This window comes from Xenopus tropicalis, chromosome 8, assembly GCF_000004195.4.
Source record: "Xenopus tropicalis strain Nigerian chromosome 8, UCB_Xtro_10.0, whole genome shotgun sequence".
Classification (NCBI taxonomy): domain Eukaryota; kingdom Metazoa; phylum Chordata; class Amphibia; order Anura; family Pipidae; genus Xenopus; species Xenopus tropicalis.
This window is the reverse complement of record NC_030684.2, coordinates 145262270-145279572: the sequence shown is the minus strand read 5'-3', so window position 1 is coordinate 145279572 and position 17303 is coordinate 145262270. Positions and strand designations below refer to the sequence as shown.

The window sequence follows — 17303 nt, the reverse complement described above, 5'->3', positions numbered from 1 at the left end:
CCCATTATACCACTAGAGTGTAAGCTCCTTGGGGCAGGGCCTCCCATTATACAACTAGATTGTAAGCTCCTTGGGGCAAGGTCTGCCATGTCTACTTACCCTGACAGCCTCGAATGCTGCTTATCTTGCCCCGCTGGACTGAGTGGGCAATGGGATTATCCGCCAGGAAGGTCCGAGCGATCTCCCGTGCTTTAATGGATAAAGGGGACGTTGAATCTGCAAAGAGAGGAGTAAGAAATGCAGGTTATGGGGAGACAGGGGGTACACTTTCCTCTAGGGGACCCTAGAGCCCCCCCATACCTAACTGCTGGGACACTACAGTTATTCCATAAGCACAGCTAGAGGTCTAGTTGGTCAGACAGGACTACAGATCAATGGAGGCCCCATGTTGGGGCAATTATTCCCATAAACATAGGACAGGGCAGTAAATTCCCAGCATCCTGTGCAGACCTGGAGCTGCCAGCCGGCTGAAGTGGTAGGGGTTGCAGCACAGGGAAGTCCCCTCTCCGCTCTTCCTCCAGAAGCTCTCACATTGGATCAACCTCTTGAGCTCGGCCCCATGGCGCAGATCCGGCCAGCGATAGAGCTTGCACAGCAGCACTTGGGGGGGCTGCTTCCCGCTCCTAGAATCCCATGGCAAATAGACACACCCACATTCCCAGGATCCCTTGCTCTCCAGCGCCTCCGCCAACTGCCACAGCTGCTCATCCTTCAGCTTCTTGAAGAGCTGGTGGGCTGCAGGCCGCAGGGCATTCTGCAAATCCTCGGGGCTGGGGGGCGCCCCCTCCCCCTGACCCCGGCTGGGCACTATGCACCGCTGCCGCCAAAGCTGCCTCGCAGAGACAGACCGGCGGGAACGGAACATAAGATGGAGATGGGCAACTGGCAGGGCCCCGGAGACTGCGGGGCAAGATACGCTGTGTGGCAAACAGAAACGAGTATCAGAAACAATATGGCGGCTCCCACCCATAGGCAGAACTGCAATGTGCAGCCAATGTAATTCAAGTGTATAAATCAGGTGGGTATCTCTTTAAATCTTATTTCCCACTTGCCTGAAATATCCAAATAAGAGACTGGAGATCTACTGGGACTTCAGAACTGGCCCGATACCCTCCATGTCAGTAAGTGGATCAATGTACAGACTCCATCCCCTGCCAATAAAATGCACAAATGGTAAACCAAATCCTGACGGTCCTACATAGGGGGGTGTGGAACTGTATGTTAGATGCCTGGGAAACATTCTTGCAATTGCTGCTAATATATTTAACATATAGATCTCGCCCAAAGAGCTTACAATCTGTCACACACAGATAACAGGAAAGGTTGATGGTGTTGATCCCATGTGCAATTGGGTACGGCCAGAGCTTAGAGGTGGGATTTCAGCTCTAATTGGGATGAATCTGCCACATCTTCCTGCAGGTGTGAGGGGGCAGAACCCTAAAGGTAGGGGGCAAGTCAGAGGGAATATGGTGTAGGGAGCCTGAGATATAAAGAGTGCAGGAACCTATGGTGAAATAAAGCCTGAGATACAAAGAGTGCAGGAACCTATGGTGAAATAAAGCCTGAGATACAAAGAGTGCAGGAACCTATGGTGAAATAAAGCCTGAGATACAAAGAGTGCAGGAACCTATGGTGAAATAAAGCCTGAGATATAAAGAGTGCAGGAACCTATGGTGAAATAAAGCCTGAGATATAAGGAGCCCAGGAACCTATGGAGAGATAAAGACTGAAATGTAAAGAGTGCAGGAACCTATGGTGAAATAAAGCCTGAGATATAAGGAGCCCAGGAACCTATGGAGAGATAAAGCCTGAGATATAAAGAGTGCAGGAACCTATGGAGAGATAAAGCCTGAGATATAAGGAGCCCAGGAACCTATGGAGAGATAAAGCCTGAGATATAAAGAGTGCAGGAACCTATGGAGAGATAAAGCCTGAGATATAAGGAGCCCAGGAACCTATGGAGAGATAAAGCCTGAGATATAAAGAGTGCAGGAACCTATGGAGAGATAAAGCCTGAGATATAAGGAGTGCAGGAACCTATGGTGAAATAAAGCCTGAGATATAAAGAGTGCAGGAACCTATGGTGAAATAAAGCCTGAGATATAAAGAGTGCAGGAACCTATGGTGAAATAAAGCCTGAGATATAAGGAGCCCAGGAACCTATGGAGAGATAAAGCCTGAAATATAAAGAGTGCAGGAACCCATGGTGAAATAAAGCCTGAGATATAAGGAGTGCAGGAACCTATGGTGAAATAAAGCCTGAGATATAAAGAGGTCCGGGAACCTATAGAAAAGAAAAGCCTGAGATATAAAGAGCGCAGGAACCTATGGAGAGGTAAAGCCTGAGATATAAAGAGGTCCAGGAACCTATAGAAAAGAAAAGCCTGAGATATAAAGAGCGCAGGAACCTATGGAGAGATAAAGCCTGAGATATAGGGAGCCCAGGAACCTATGGAAAGATAAAGACTGAGATATAAGGAGCCCAGGAACCTATGGAAAGATAAAGCCTGAGATATAAGGAGCCCAGGAACCTATGGAGAGATAAAGCCTGAGATATAAGGAGCCCAGGAACCTATGGAGAGATAAAGCCTGAGATATAAGGAGCCCAGGAACCTATGGAGAGATAAAGCCTGAGATATAAGGAGCCCAGGAACCTATGGAGAGGTAAAGTCTGAGATATAAGGAGCCCAGGAACTTATGGAGAGAAAAAGCCTGAGATATAAGGAGTCCAGGAACCTATGGAGAAATAAAGCCTGAGATATAAGGAGCCCGGGAACTTATGGAGAGATAAAGCCTGAGATATAAGGAGCCCAGGAACTTATGGAGAGATAAAGCCTGAGATATAAGGAGCCCAGTAACTTATGGAGAGATAAAGGCTGAAATATAAGGAGCACAGGAACCTATGGAGAAATAAAGCCTGAGATATAAGGAGCCCAGGAACTTATTAAGAGATAAAGACTGAAATATAAGGAGCCCAGGAACTTATGGAGAGATAAAGACTGAAAAGATATAAAGGAGCCCAGGAACTTATGGAGAGATAAAGCCTGAGATATAAGGAGCCCAGGAACTTATGGAGAGAAAAGGCCTGAGATATAAGGAGCCCAGGAACTTATGTAGAGATAAAGCCTGAGATATAAGGAGCCCAGGAACTTATGGAGAGATAAAGACTGAAATATAAGGAGCACATGAACTTATGGAGAGATAAAGGCTGAAATATAAGGAGCACATGAACTTATGGAGAGATAAAGGCTGAAATATAAGGAGCCCAGGAACTTATGGAGAGATAAAGCCTGAGATATAAGGAGCCCAGGAACTTATGGAGAGATAAAGCCTAAGATATAAGGAGCCAAGGAACTTATGGAGAGATAAAGCCTGAGGTATAAGGAGCCCGGGAACTTATGGAGAGATAAAGCCTGAGATATAAGGAGCCCGGGAACTTATGGAGAGATAAAGACTGAAATATAAGGAGCCCGGGAACTTATGGAGAGATAAAGACTGAAATATAAGGAGCACATGAACTTATGGAGAGATAAAGGCTGAAATATAAGGAGCACAGGAACCTATGGAGAGATAAAGGACTGAATATAAGGAGCCCAGGAACCTATGGAGAGATAAAGACTGAAATATAAGGAGCCCAGGAAACCCATGAGAGATAAAGCCTGAGATATAAGGAGTCCATAAACCTATTGAGAGATAAAGCCTGAGATATAAGGAGCCCAGGAACCTATTGAGAGATAAAGCCTGAGATATAAGGAGCCCAGGAACCTATGGAGAGATAAAGCCTGAGATATAAGGAGCCCAGGAACCTATGGAGAGATAAAGACTGAAATATAAGGAGCCCAGGAACCTATGGAGAGATACAGCCTGAGATATAAGGAGCCCAGGAACCTATGGAGAGATAAAGCCTGAGATATAAGGAGCCCAGGAACCTATGGAGAGATAAAGACTGAAATATAAGGAGCCCAGGAACCTATGGAGAGATAAAGCCTGAGATATAAGGAGCCCAGGAAACTATGTAGAGATAAAGCCTGAGATATAAGGAGCCCAGGAACTTATGGAGAGATAAAGACTGAAATATAAGGAGCCCGGGAACCTATGGAGAGATAAAGCCTGAGATATAAGGAGCCCGGGAACCTATGGAGAGATAAAGACTGAAATATAAGGAGCCCGGGAACCTATGGAGAGATAAAGACTGAAATATAAGGAGCCCGGGAACTTATGGAGAGATAAAGACTGAAATATAAGGAGCCCGGGAACTTATGGAGAGATAAAGACTGAAATATAAGGAGCCCGGGAACTTATGGAGAGATACAGCCTGAGATATAAGGAGCCTGGGAACTTATGGAGAGATAAAGACTGAAATATAAGGAGCCCGGGAACCTATGGAGAGATAAAGCCTGAGATATAAGGAGCCCGGGAACCTATGGAGAGATAAAGCCTGAGATATAAGGAGCCCGGGAACTTATGGAGAGATACAGCCTGAGATATAAGGAGCCCGGGAACCTATGGAGAGATAAAGACTGAAATATAAGGAGCCCGGGAACTTATGGAGAGATAAAGACTGAAATATAAGGAGCCCAGGAACCTATGGAGAGGTACAGCCTGAGATATAAGGAGCCCGGGAACTTATGGAGAGATGAAGACTGAAATATAAGGAGCCCAGGAACTTATGGAGAGATAAAGCCTGAGATATAAGGAGCCCGGGAACTTATGGAGAGATGAAGACTGAAATATAAGGAGCCCAGGAACTTATGGAGAGATAAAGCCTGAGATATAAGGAGCCTGGGAACCTATGGAGAGATAAAGCCTGAGATATAAGGAGCCTGGGAACTTATGGAGAGATAAAGCCTGAGATATAAGGAACCCAGGAACCTATGGAGAGATAAAGCCTGAAATATAAGGAGCCCAGGAACTTATGGAGAGCTAAAGACTGAAATATAAGGAGCCCAGGAACTTATGGAGAGCTAAAGACTGAAATATAAGGAGCCCAGGAACTTATGGAGAGATAAAGACTGAAATATAAGGAGCCTGGGAACTTATGGAGAGATAAAGCCTGAGATATAAGGAGCCCAGGAACCTATGGAGAGATAAAGCCTGAGATATAAGGAGCCCAGGAACCTATGGAGAGATAAAGCCTGAGATATAAGGAGCCCAGGAACCTATGGAGAGATAAAGCTTGAAATATAAGGAGCCCAGGAACTTATGGAGAGATAAAGCTTGAAATATAAGGAGCCCGGGAACTTATGGAGAGATAAAGACTGAAATATAAGGAGCCCAGGGACTTATGGAGAGATAAAGACTGAAATATAAGGAGCACATGAACTTATGGAGAGATAAAGGCTGAAATATAAGGAGCACAGGAACCTATGGAGAGATAAAGACTGAAGTATAAGGAGCCCAGGAACTTATGGAGAGATAAAGACTGAAATATAAGGAGCACAGGAACCTATGGAGAGATAAAGCCTGAGATATAAATAAGGAGCCAGGAACCTATTGAGAGATAAAGCCTGAGATATAAGGAGCCCAGGAACCTATTGAGAGATAAAGCCTGAGATATAAGGAGCCCAGGAACCTATGGAGAGATAAAGCCTGAGATATAAGGAGCCCAGGAACCTATGGAGAGATAAAGACTGAAATATAAGGAGCCCAGGAACCTATGGAGAGATACAGCCTGAGATATAAGGAGCCCAGGAACCTATGGAGAGATAAAGCCTGAGATATAAGGAGCCCAGGAACCTATGGAGAGATAAAGACTGAAATATAAGGAGCCCAGGAAACTATGGAGAGATAAAGCCTGAGATATAAGGAGCCCAGGAACCTATGTAGAGATAAAGCCTGAGATATAAGGAGCCCAGGAACTTATGGAGAGATAAAGACTGAAATATAAGGAGCCCAGGAACTTATGGAGAGATAAAGCCTGAGATATAAGGAGCCCAGGAAATTATGGAGAGATAAAGCCTGAGATATAAGGAGCCCAGGAAATTATGGAGAGATAAAGACTGAAATATAAGGAGCCCGGGAACCTATGGAGAGATAAAGCCTGAGATATAAGGAGCCCGGGAACCTATGTAGAGATAAAGACTGAAATATAAGGAGCCCGGGAACTTATGGAGAGATAAAGACTGAAATATAAGGAGCCCGGGAACTTATGGAGAGATAAAGCCTGAGATATAAGGAGCCCGGGAACTTATGGAGAGATAAAGACTGAAATATAAGGAGCCCGGGAACTTATGGAGAGATACAGCCTGAGATATAAGGAGCCCAGGAACCTATGGAGAGATAAAGCCTGAGATATAAGGAGCCCGGGAACCTATGGAGAGATAAAGCCTGAGATATAAGGAGCCCGGGAACCTATGTAGAAATAAAGACTGAAATATAAGGAGCCCGGGAACTTATGGAGAGATAAAGACTGAAATATAAGGAGCCCGGGAACTTATGGAGAGATAAAGACTGAAATATAAGGAGCCCAGGGACTTATGGAGAGATAAAGACTGAAATATAAGGAGCACATGAACTTATGGAGAGATAAAGGCTGAAATATAAGGAGCACAGGAACCTATGGAGAGATAAAGACTGAAATATAAGGAGCCCAGGAACTTATGGAGAGATAAAGACTGAAATATAAGGAGCCCAGGAACCTATGGAGAGATAAAGCCTGAGATATAAGGAGTCCATAAACCTATTGAGAGATAAAGCCTGAGATATAAGGAGCCCAGGAACCTATTGAGAGATAAAGCCTGAGATATAAGGAGCCCAGGAACCTATTGAGAGATAAAGCCTGAGATATAAGGAGCCCAGGAACCTATGGAGAGATAAAGCCTGAGATATAAGGAGCCCAGGAACCTATGGAGAGATAAAGACTGAAATATAAGGAGCCCAGGAACCTATGGAGAGATACAGCCTGAGATATAAGGAGCCAGGAACCTATAGAGAGATAAAGCCTGAGATATAAGGAGCCCAGGAACCTATGGCGAGATAAAGACTGAAATATAAGGAGCCCAGGAACTTATGGAGAGATAAAGCCTGAGATATAAGGAGCCCAGGAACTTATGGAGAGATAAAGACTGAAATATAAGGAGCCCAGGAACTTATGGAGAGATAAAGCCTGAGATATAAGGAGCCCAGGAAATTATGGAGAGATAAAGACTGAAATATAAGGAGCCCAGGAACCTATGGAGAGATAAAGCCTGAGATATAAGGAGCCCGGGAACCTATGGAGAGATAAAGCCTGAGATATAAGGAGCCCGGGAACCTATGTAGAGATAAAGACTGAAATATAAGGAGCCCGGGAACTTATGGAGAGATACAGCCTGAGATATAAGGAGCCCAGGAACCTATGGAGAGATAAAGCCTGAGATATAAGGAGCCCGGGAACCTATGGAGAGATAAAGCCTGAGATATAAGGAGCCCGGGAACCTATGTAGAGATAAAGACTGAAATATAAGGAGCCCGGGAACTTATGGAGAGATACAGCCTGAGATATAAGGAGCCCGGGAACTTATGGAGAGATAAAGACTGAAATATAAGGAGCCCAGGAACTTATGGAGAGATAAAGACTGAAATATAAGGAGCCCAGGAACTTATGGAGAGATGAAGACTGAAATATAAGGAGCCCAGGAACTTATGGAGAGATAAAGCCTGAGATATAAGAAGCCCGGGAACCTATGGAGAGATAAAGCCTGAGATATAAGAAGCCCGGGAACCTATGGAGAGATAAAGCCTGAGATATAAGGAGCCCAGGAACCTATGGAGAGATAAAGCCTGAGATATAAGAAGCCCGGGAACCTATGGAGAGATACAGCCTGAAATATAAGGAGCCCGGGAACCTATGGAGAGATAAAGCCTGAGATATAAGAAGCCCGGGAACCTATGGAGAGATAAAGCCTGAGATATAAGAAGCCCGGGAACCTATGGAGAGATAAAGCCTGAGATATAAGAAGCCCGGGAACTTATGGAGAGATAAAGCCTGAGATATAAGAAGCCCGGGAACCTATGGAGAGGGGTGCAGGGAATGGGTGAATATAGGGGTGCAAATAAGTGCAGGGAACTGAATAAGGACCCTAACTTGCACACTCAAATCTGACAAAGTGATGTCCCATCTGGGTCCCCAGAACATAAAGTGACGTGAGTTTAGGGGTTCCTATTTGGCTGAATGTCCTGGGGAAGTGGCAAATCCCAACCCCAATCCTTACACACACATATATATATATAGAGAGAGAGAGGGGGGGGGGGGAGCAGAAATAAGGAGCAATAGACTGGGAACATTGGGGGGCAGAGCCAGTGAGAAGCAGGGTGCAGCTGAATATGGGGGGGAGCAGAGTTAAGGGGGGGCAGGATGATTAAAATCACCAGTACTATTAGCTGTAAGGGTTCCTTTAGCTATGTACTATGTCCTGCAATCTGCTGCCCCCCAGCACTGCCCAAATGGCCCTGTGTATAGCAACCTGTCCCATCAATACCCCCAGTCTGGGGCACCTGTCATCCCACCCCCCCTGCCCCCCAGGTCCCATGGGACATTGCACACACAGTTACACAGGGCAATGAGAGGGTTAATCAGCCAGTTCTGTCCCTGAATGTCCCCAGGAAAACATTCCACCGGACTCCCACACAAATAGTCCTGTTATTACCCCCAACCCACCCCCCCAGAGAGCCCAGGAAAGTACCCACCAGTAGCAGCTTCTCACTCCCAGCTGTGTGTGCGACTCCCATGTGTGAGTCTGTGCGGCACATACACACCGACCCGCAGACTTCCTGCCCCCCCGCACCTCCTATTCGTCACTCAGACTGGTCACTGCCTCCCCCCCCCCCATGTCACTGACCCACAATAGCCCGACACTCAGCGCACCCAGGGGCACCCCCACCCATTGGAAACACACAGTGCGCCCTCTGTGCCAAATACTCTCACTACTACCCCAAGGTACCCCCTCCTGCACTATATACCCCCGGGGGCTCACTCCTGCACTATATACCCCCGGGGGCTCACTCCTGCACTATATACCCCCGGGGGCTCACTCCTGCACTATATACCCCCGGGGTCACTCTGCCTAACCCGGGGGCTCACCCTGCACTATATACCCCCGGGGGCTCACTCCTGCACTATATACCCCCGGGGGCTCCTCCTATACCCCGGGCTCCCCTGCACTATATACCCCCGGGGGTTCACTCCTGCACTATATACCCCCGGGGGCTCACTCCTGCGCTATATACTCCCGGGGTTCACTCCTGCGCTATATACTCCCGGGGGCTCACTCCTGCGCTATATACCCCCGGGGGCTCACTCCTGCGCTATATACCCCCGGGGGCTCACTCCTGCACTATATACCCCCGGGGGTTCACTCCTGCACTATATACTCCCGGAGGTTCACTCCTGCACTATATACCCCGGGGGTTCACTCCTGCGCTATATACTCCCGGGGGCTCACTCCTGCGCTATATACCCCCGGGGGTTCACTCCTGCACTATATACCCCCGGGGGCTCACTCCTGCACTATATACCCCCGGGGGCTCACTCCTGCACTATATACCCCCGGGGGCTCACTCCTGCACTATATACCCCCGGGGGTTCACTCCTGCACTATATACCCCCGGGGGCTCACTCCTGCGCTATATTCCCCCGGGGGCTCACTCTTGCGCTATATACCCCCGGGGGCTCACTCCTGCGCTATATACTCCCGGGGGCTCACTCCTGCGCTATATACCCCCGGGGGCTCACTCCTGCGCTATATACTCCCGGGGGCTCACTCCTGCGCTATATACTCCAGGGGGCTCACTCCTGCGCTATATATCCCCAGGGGTTCACTCCTGCGCTATATATCCCCAGGGGTTCACTCCTGCGCTATATACCCCCGGGGGCTCACTCCTGCGCTGTATATCCCCAGGGGTTCACTCCTGCGCTATATACTCCCGGGGGCTCACTCCTGCGCTATATACCCCCGGGGGCTCACTCCTGCGCTATATACCCCTGGGGGTTATTGCACTATTACACTGACCCCCAGAGACAAGCAGGTGCCAGGCCGGTGTGTAGGCCCAGTGCCCAGTGTATATGTGTGTGTGTGTGTATATAGTGTATATGTGTATATATATATATATATATATATATATATATATATATATAGTGTATATGTGTGTGTGTGTGTATATATATATAGTGTATATGTGTGTGTGTGTGTATATATATATAGTGTATATGTGTGTGTGTGTGTATATATATATAGTGTATATGTGTGTGTGTGTGTATATATATATAGTGTATATGTGTGTGTGTGTATATATATATATATAGTGTATATGTGTGTATATATACAGTGTATATGAGGGCCGGTATGAGCCATGGGGGAGTGCGGCACACAAGGGGTTACGGAGCCTCACTAGGACTCTACTCACTTCCTTCCCTGCTCTGTTTACCCGGCTGCCGACTTCCCCAGGAGATAAGGGGCAGCAGCCTGGCGCCTGTGTCTCAGCCCGACCCCCCCAGCTCCTACTGACCCCCAGCACCCTCTGCCCCACTCCCCCCAGCACCCTCAGCTCACTCCCCCAACACCCTCAGCCCCACTCCCCCCAGCACCCTCAGCTCACTCCCCCCAGCACCCTCAGCCCCACTCCCCCCAGCACCCTCAGCCCCACTCCCCCAGCACCCTCAGCCCCACTCCCCCCAGCACCCTCAGCTCACTCCCCCCAGCACCCTCAGCCCCACTCCCCCCAGCACCCTCAGCCCAACCCCCCCAGCACCCTCAGCCCCACTCCCCCAGCACCCTCAGCCCAACCCCCCAGCACCCTCAGCCCCACTCCCCCCAGCACCCTCAGCCCCACTCCCCCCAACACCCTCAGCCCCACTCCCCCCAACACCCTCAGCCCCACTCCCCCCAGCACCCTCAGCCCAACCCCCCCAGCACCCTCAGCCCCACTCCCCCCCAGCTCACTCCCCCCAGCACCCTCAGCCCGACTCCCCCCAGCACCCTCAGCCCCACTCCCCCAACACCCTCAGCCCGACTCCCCCAGCACCCTCAGCCCGACTCCCCCAGCACCCTCAGCTCACTCCCCCAGCACCCTCAGCTCACTCCCCCCAGCACCCTCAGCCCGACTCCCCCCAGCACCCTCAGCTCACTCCCCCCACTCCCCCCAGCACCCTCAGCCCCACTACCCCAAGCACCGGCTCCTACTGACCCCTAAGCCCGGGGTGAGGGGTACATGGGGTTAAACTCAGAGTTAAACTCAGGGCAGTACACGGGGCGCAGGGAGTTACACTCGGGGCAGCACACCGGGCGCAGGGAGTTACACTCGGGGCAGCACACCGGGCGCAGGGAGTTACACTCGGGGCAGCACACTGGGCGCAGGGAGTGACACTCGGGGCAGTACACCGGGCGCAGGGAGTTACACTCGGGACAGTACACTGGGCACAGGGAGTGACACTCGGGGCAGTACACTGGGCGCAGGGAGTGACACTCGGGGCAGTACACTGGGCGCAGGGAGTGACACTCGGGGCAGTACACTGGGCGCAGGAGTGACACCGGGCATACCCTGGGCGCAGGGAGTGACACTCGGGGCAGTACACTGGGCGCAGGGAGTGACACTCGGGGCAGTACACCGGGCGCAGGGAGTGACACTCCGGGGCAGGTACACCGGGTCGGCAGGGAGTTACACTCGGGGCAGTACACCGGGCGCAGGGAGTTACACTCGGGGCAGTACACCGGGCGCAGGGAGTTACACTCGGGGCAGTACACCGGGCGCAGGGAGTTACACTCGGGGCAGTACACCGGGCGCAGGGAGTGACACTCGGGGCAGTACACCGGGCGCAGGGAGTGACACTCGGGGCAGTACACCGGGCGCAGGGAGTGACACTCGGGGCAGTACACCGGGCGCAGGGAGTGACACTCGGGGCAGTACACCGGGCGCAGGGAGTTACACTCGGGGCAGTACACTGGGCGCAGGGAGTGATAGGGACACAGTGCCGGAGCTTTCATCGCACACTGACACGCAGCTGTGACCCCCCCAAAGCTCCCGCCAGTCTGGGCCCAGTAGGGACTCGGCTTCCTCCAACCCTGAGAGAGCAGGATCTTATCTGGCAGTAAAGTGAGTGATGGAGGCAGACTGGCAGAGAGCCCGCGTGGCACAGACTGGCAGAGAGCCCGCGTGGCACAGACTGGCAGCTGGGGGCTGAGAGTAGCCATCTTGGGGGGGGCATCCGAAGAAGCAGAGGAGCCCATTAAAGGGTTAGTTGGGGGCCAAAAGCCGTACAGAGAGAGCTGGCAGGGGAAAGAGAGATGCCAGTACCCACTGCAAGGGGTGCCCATGTCCATGGTGGCACACAGGTATTGTATGCCCCAAAGTGGCACAGGAGCTGCATACCCATCTTGGCACAGGGATAATGGTCCAGGGAGGGACAGAGCAAATGTAGACTGGCACAGAGGGAATGTAGGCACAGGGTGGCACAGAGGATACAGGGGCTCAGGGTGGCACAGAGGATATGTAGGACTAGGGTGGCACAAAGAGTTCATGAGATCAGGGTGGCAGAGAATATGTAGGACCAGGGTGGCACAGAGGGTACATGGGCTCAGGGTGGCACAGAGGGTACAGGGGCTCAGGGTGGCACAGAGGATATGTAGGACCAGGGTGGCACAGAGGGAATGTAGGCACAGGGTGGCACAGAGGATACATGGGCTCAGGGTGGCACAGAGGGAATGTAGGACCAGGGTGGCACAGAGGGTACATGGGCTCAGGGTGGCACAGAGGATATGTAGGACCAGGGTGGCACAGAGGGTACAGGGGCTCAGGGTGGCACAGAGGACACATGGGCTCAGGGTGGCACAGAGGATGCATGGGCTCAGGGTGGCACAGAGGGAATGTAGGCACAGGGTGGCACAGAGGATACATGGGCTCAGGGTGGCACAGAGGGAATGTAGGACCAGGGTGGCACAGAGGATATGTAGGACCATGGTGGCACAGAGGGTACATGGGCTCAGGGTGGCACAGAGGATATGTTGGACCAGGGTGGCACAGAGGGTACAGGGGGTACAGGGGCTCAGGGTGACACAGAGGACACATGGGGTCAGGGTGGCACAGAGGATATGTAGGCACAGAGGGAATGTAAGACCAGGGTGGCACAGAGGACACATGGGCTCAGGGTGACACATGGGCTCAGGGTGGCACAGAGGGTACAGGGGCAGGGTGGTACAAAGGATACATGTGTTCTGAGTGGCACAGAAGACACATGGACTCAGGGTGGCACAGAGGGTACATGGGCTCAGGGTGGCACAGAGGGTACATGGGCTCAGGGTGGCAAAGATGATACATGGGCTCAGGGTGGCACAGAGGGTACAGGGGCTCAGGGTGGCACAGAGGGTAAAGGGCTCAGGGTGGTACAGATACATGGGCTCAGGGTGGCACAGAGGATACAGGGGCTCAGGGTGGCACAGAGGGCACAGGCAGTAGAGGGGCTCAGGGTGGCACAGAGGGCACAGGCAGTAGAGGGGCTCAGGGTGGCACAGAGGGCACAGGCAGTAGAGGGGCTCAGGGTGGCACAGAGGGCAAAGGCAGTAGAGGGGCTCAAGGTGGCACAGGCAGTAGAGAGGCACAGAGGGCACAGGGTGGCACAGAGGGCAGAGGCAGTAGAGAGGCACAGAGGGCACAGGCAGTAGAGAGGCACAGAGGGCACAGGCAGTAGAGAGGCCCAGGGTGGCACAGAGGGCACAGAGGGTACAGAGGGCACAGGCAGTAGAGAGGCCCAGGGTGGCACAGAGGGCACAGGCAGTAGAGAGGCCCAGGGTGGCACAGAGGGCACAGGCAGTAGAGAGGCACAGAGGTCACAGGCAGTAGAGAGGCCCAGGGTGGCACAGAGGCAGTAGAGAGGCACCAGAGGCACAGGCAGTAGAGAGGCACAGAGGGCACAGGCAGTAGAGAGGCACAGAGGGCACAGGCAGTAGAGAGGCCCAGGGTGGCACAGAGGGCACAGAGGCAGTAGAGAGGCACAGAGGGCACAGGCAGTAGAGAGGCACAGGGTGGCACAGAGGGCACAGGCAGTAGAGAGGCCCAGGGTGGCACAGAGGGCACAGGCAGTAGAGAGGCACAGGGTGGCACAGAGGGCACAGGCAGTAGAGAGGCACAGAGGGCACAGGCAGTAGAGAGGCCCAGGGTGGCACAGAGGGCACAGAGGCAGTAGAGAGGCACAGAGGGCACAGGCAGTAGAGAGGCACAGAGGGTACAGAGGGCACAGAGGCAGTAGAGAAGCACAGAGGACACAGGCAGTAGAGAAAGCACAGAGGGCACAGGCAGTAGAGAGGCACAGAGGGCACAGGCAAGTAGAGAGGCACAGAGGGCACAGGCAGTAGAGAGGCACAGAGGGCACAGGCAGTAGAGAGGCACAGAGGGCACAGAGGAAGTAGAGAGGCACAGGCAGTAGAGAGGCACAGAGGGCACAGGTAGTAGAGAGGCACAGAGGGCACAGGCAGTAGAGAGGCACAGAGGGCACAGAGGAAGTAGAGAGGCACAGGCAGTAGAGAGGCACAGAGGGCACAGGTAGTAGAGAAGGCACAGAGGGCACAGGTAGTAGAGAGGCACAGAGGGCACAGAGGCAGTAGAGAGGCACAGAGGGCACAGAGGAAGTAGAGAGGCACAGGCAGTAGAGAGGCACAGAGGGCACAGGCAGTAGAGAGGCACAGAGGGTACAGGCAGTAGAAAGGCCCAGGGTGGCACAGAGGGTAGAGGCAGTAGAGAGGGCCCCAGGGTGGCACAGAGGGTAGAGGCAGTAGAGAGGCACAGAGGGCACAGGCAGTAGAGAGGCCCAGGGTGGCACAGAGGGCACAGGCAGTAGAGAGGCACAGAGGGCACAGGCAGTAGAGAGGCCAGGGTGGCACAGAGGGTAGAGGCAGTAGAGAGGCCCAGGGTGGCACATGAGGTAGAGGCAGTAGAGAGGCACAGAGGGTAACAGAGGGGCAACAGGCAGTAGAGAGGCCCAGGGTGGCACAAAGAGGGCACAGGCAGTAGAGAGGCCCAGGGTGGCACAGAGGGCACAGAGACAGTAGAGAGGCCCAGGGTGGCACAGAGGGTAGAGGCAGTAGAGAGGCCCAGGGTGGCACAGAGGGTAGAGGCAGTAGAGAGGCCCAGAGGGCACAGAGACAGTAGAGAGGCGCAGGGTGGCACAGAGGGTAGAGGTAGTAGAGAGGCCCAGGGTGGCACAGAGGGTAGAGGCAGTAGAGAGGCCCAGGGTGGCACAGAGACAGTAGAGAGGCCCAGGGTGGCACAGAGGGTAGAGGAAGTAGATAGGCCCAGGGTGGCACAGAGGGTAGAGGCAGTAGAGAGGCCCAGGGTGGCACAGAGACAGTAGAGAGGCCCAGGGTGGCACAGAGGGTAGAGGCAGTAGAGAGGCCCAGGGTGGCACAGAGGGTAGAGGCAGTAGAGAGGCCCAGGGTGGCACAGAGGGCACAGGCAGTAGAGAGGCCCAGGGTGGCACAGAGGGCACAGAGATAGTAGAGAGGCCCAGGTGGCACAGAGGGTAGAGGCAGTAGAGAGGCCCAGGGTGGCACAGAGGGTAGAGGCAGTAGAGAGGCCCAGGGTGGCACAGAGGGCACAGGCAGTAGAGAGGCCCAGGGTGGCACAGAAACAGTAGAGAGGCCCAGGGTGGCACAGAGGGTAGAGGCAGTAGAGAGGCCCAGGGTGGCACAGAGGGTAGGAGCAGTAGAGAGGCCCAGGGTGGCACAGAGGGTAGAGGCAGTAGAGAGGCCCAGGGTGGCACAGAGGGCACAGAGACAGTACAGAGGCCCAGGGTGGCACAGAGGGTAGAGGCAGTAGAGAGGCCCAGGGTGGCACAGAGGGTAGAGGCAGTAGAGAGGCACAGAGGGCACAGAGGGTACAGAGGGCACAGGAAGTAGAGAGGCCCAGGGTGGCACAGAGGGTACAGAGGCAGTAGAGAGGCCCAGGGTGGCACAGAGTGCACAGAGGGTACAGAGGGCACAGGAAGTAGAGAGGCCAGGGTGGCACAGAGGGTACAGAGGCAGTAGAGAGGCCCAGGGTGGCACAGAGTGCACAGAGGGTACAGAGGGCACAGAAGGGTACAGAGGGCACAGGAAGTAGAGAGGCCCAGGGTGGCACAGAGGGTACAGAGGCAGTAGAGAGGCCCAGGGTGGCACAGAGGGTACAGAGGGTACAGAGGCAGTAGAGAGGCCCAGGGTGGCACAGAGTGCACAGAGGGTACAGAGGGCACAGGAAGTAGAGAGGCCGCAGGGTGGCACAGAGGGTACAGAGGCAGTAGAGAGGCCCAGGGTGGGCACAGAGTGCACAGAGGGTACAGAGGGCACAGAGGGTACAGAGGGCACAGGAAGTAGAGAGGCCCAGGGTGGCACAGAGGGTACAGAGGCAGTAGAGAGGCCCAGGGTGGCACAGAGTGCACAGAGGGTACAGAGGGCACAGAGGGCACAGGAAGTAGAGAGGCCCAGGGTGGCACAGAAGGTACAGAGGCAGTAGAGAGGCCCAGGGTGGCACAGAGGGCACAGGCAGTAGAGAGGCCCAGGGTGGCACAGAGGGTACAGAGGCAGTAGAGAGGCCCAGGGTGGCACAGAGGGTACAGAGGCAGTAGAGAGGCCCAGGGTGGCACAGAGGGCACAGAGGGTACAGAGGGCACAGGCAGTAGAGAGGCCCAGGGTGGCACAGAGGGTACAGAGGGTACAGAGGGCACAGAGGGTACAGAGGGCACAGAGGGTACAGAGGGCACAGAGGGTACAGAGGGCACAGAGGGCACAGAGGGTACAGAGGGCACAGAGGGTACAGAGGGCACAGAGGGCACAGAGGGTACAGAGGGCACAGAGAGGCCCAGGGTGGCACAGAGGGCACAGAGGGTACAGAGGGCACAGAGGGCACAGAGAGGCCCAGGGTGGCACAGAGGGCACAGAGGGTACAGAGGGCACAGAGGGTACAGAGAGGCCCAGGGTGGCACAGAGGGCACAGAGGGTACAGAGGGCACAGAGGGTACAGAGGGCACAGAGGGGCCCAGGGTGGCACAGAGGGCACAGAGGGTACAGGTAGTAGAGAGGCACAGAGGGCACAGGCAGTAGAGAGGCACAGAGGGCACAGAGGAAGTAGAGAGGCACAGGCAGTAGAGAGCACAGGGACGGTAGTAGAGAGGCACAGAGGGCACAGGTAGTAGAGAGGCACAGAGGGCACAGAGGCAGTAGAGAGGCACAGAGGGCACAGAGGAAGTAGAGAGGCACAGGCAGTAGAGAGGCACAGAGGGCACAGGCAGTAGAGAGGCACAGAGGGTACAGGCAGTAGAAAGGCCCAGGGTGGCACAGAGGGTAGAGGCAGTAGAGAGGCCC

At 53.5% G+C, this 17303-nt stretch overlaps 1 protein-coding gene across 1 annotated transcript in view; it reads right to left on the bottom strand.

The window, feature by feature from the left end:
• The window catches only part of smad6.2 (SMAD family member 6, gene 2), a 13577-nt gene extending 4819 nt beyond the window's left edge, over positions 1 to 8758 (bottom strand). Inside the window, exons 1-4 of the mRNA XM_004920187.3 lie at positions 8668 to 8758; positions 1053 to 1151; positions 451 to 917; positions 100 to 216 (exon numbers count right to left, since the gene is read on the bottom strand). Coding sequence (XP_004920244.1) covers positions 100 to 216; positions 451 to 865 — 532 coding nt within the window. The 5' untranslated portion in view covers positions 866 to 917; positions 1053 to 1151; positions 8668 to 8758. The remainder of the gene's footprint in view (positions 1 to 99; positions 217 to 450; positions 918 to 1052; positions 1152 to 8667) is intronic.
• Between the last annotated feature and the right edge of the window lie 8545 nt (positions 8759 to 17303).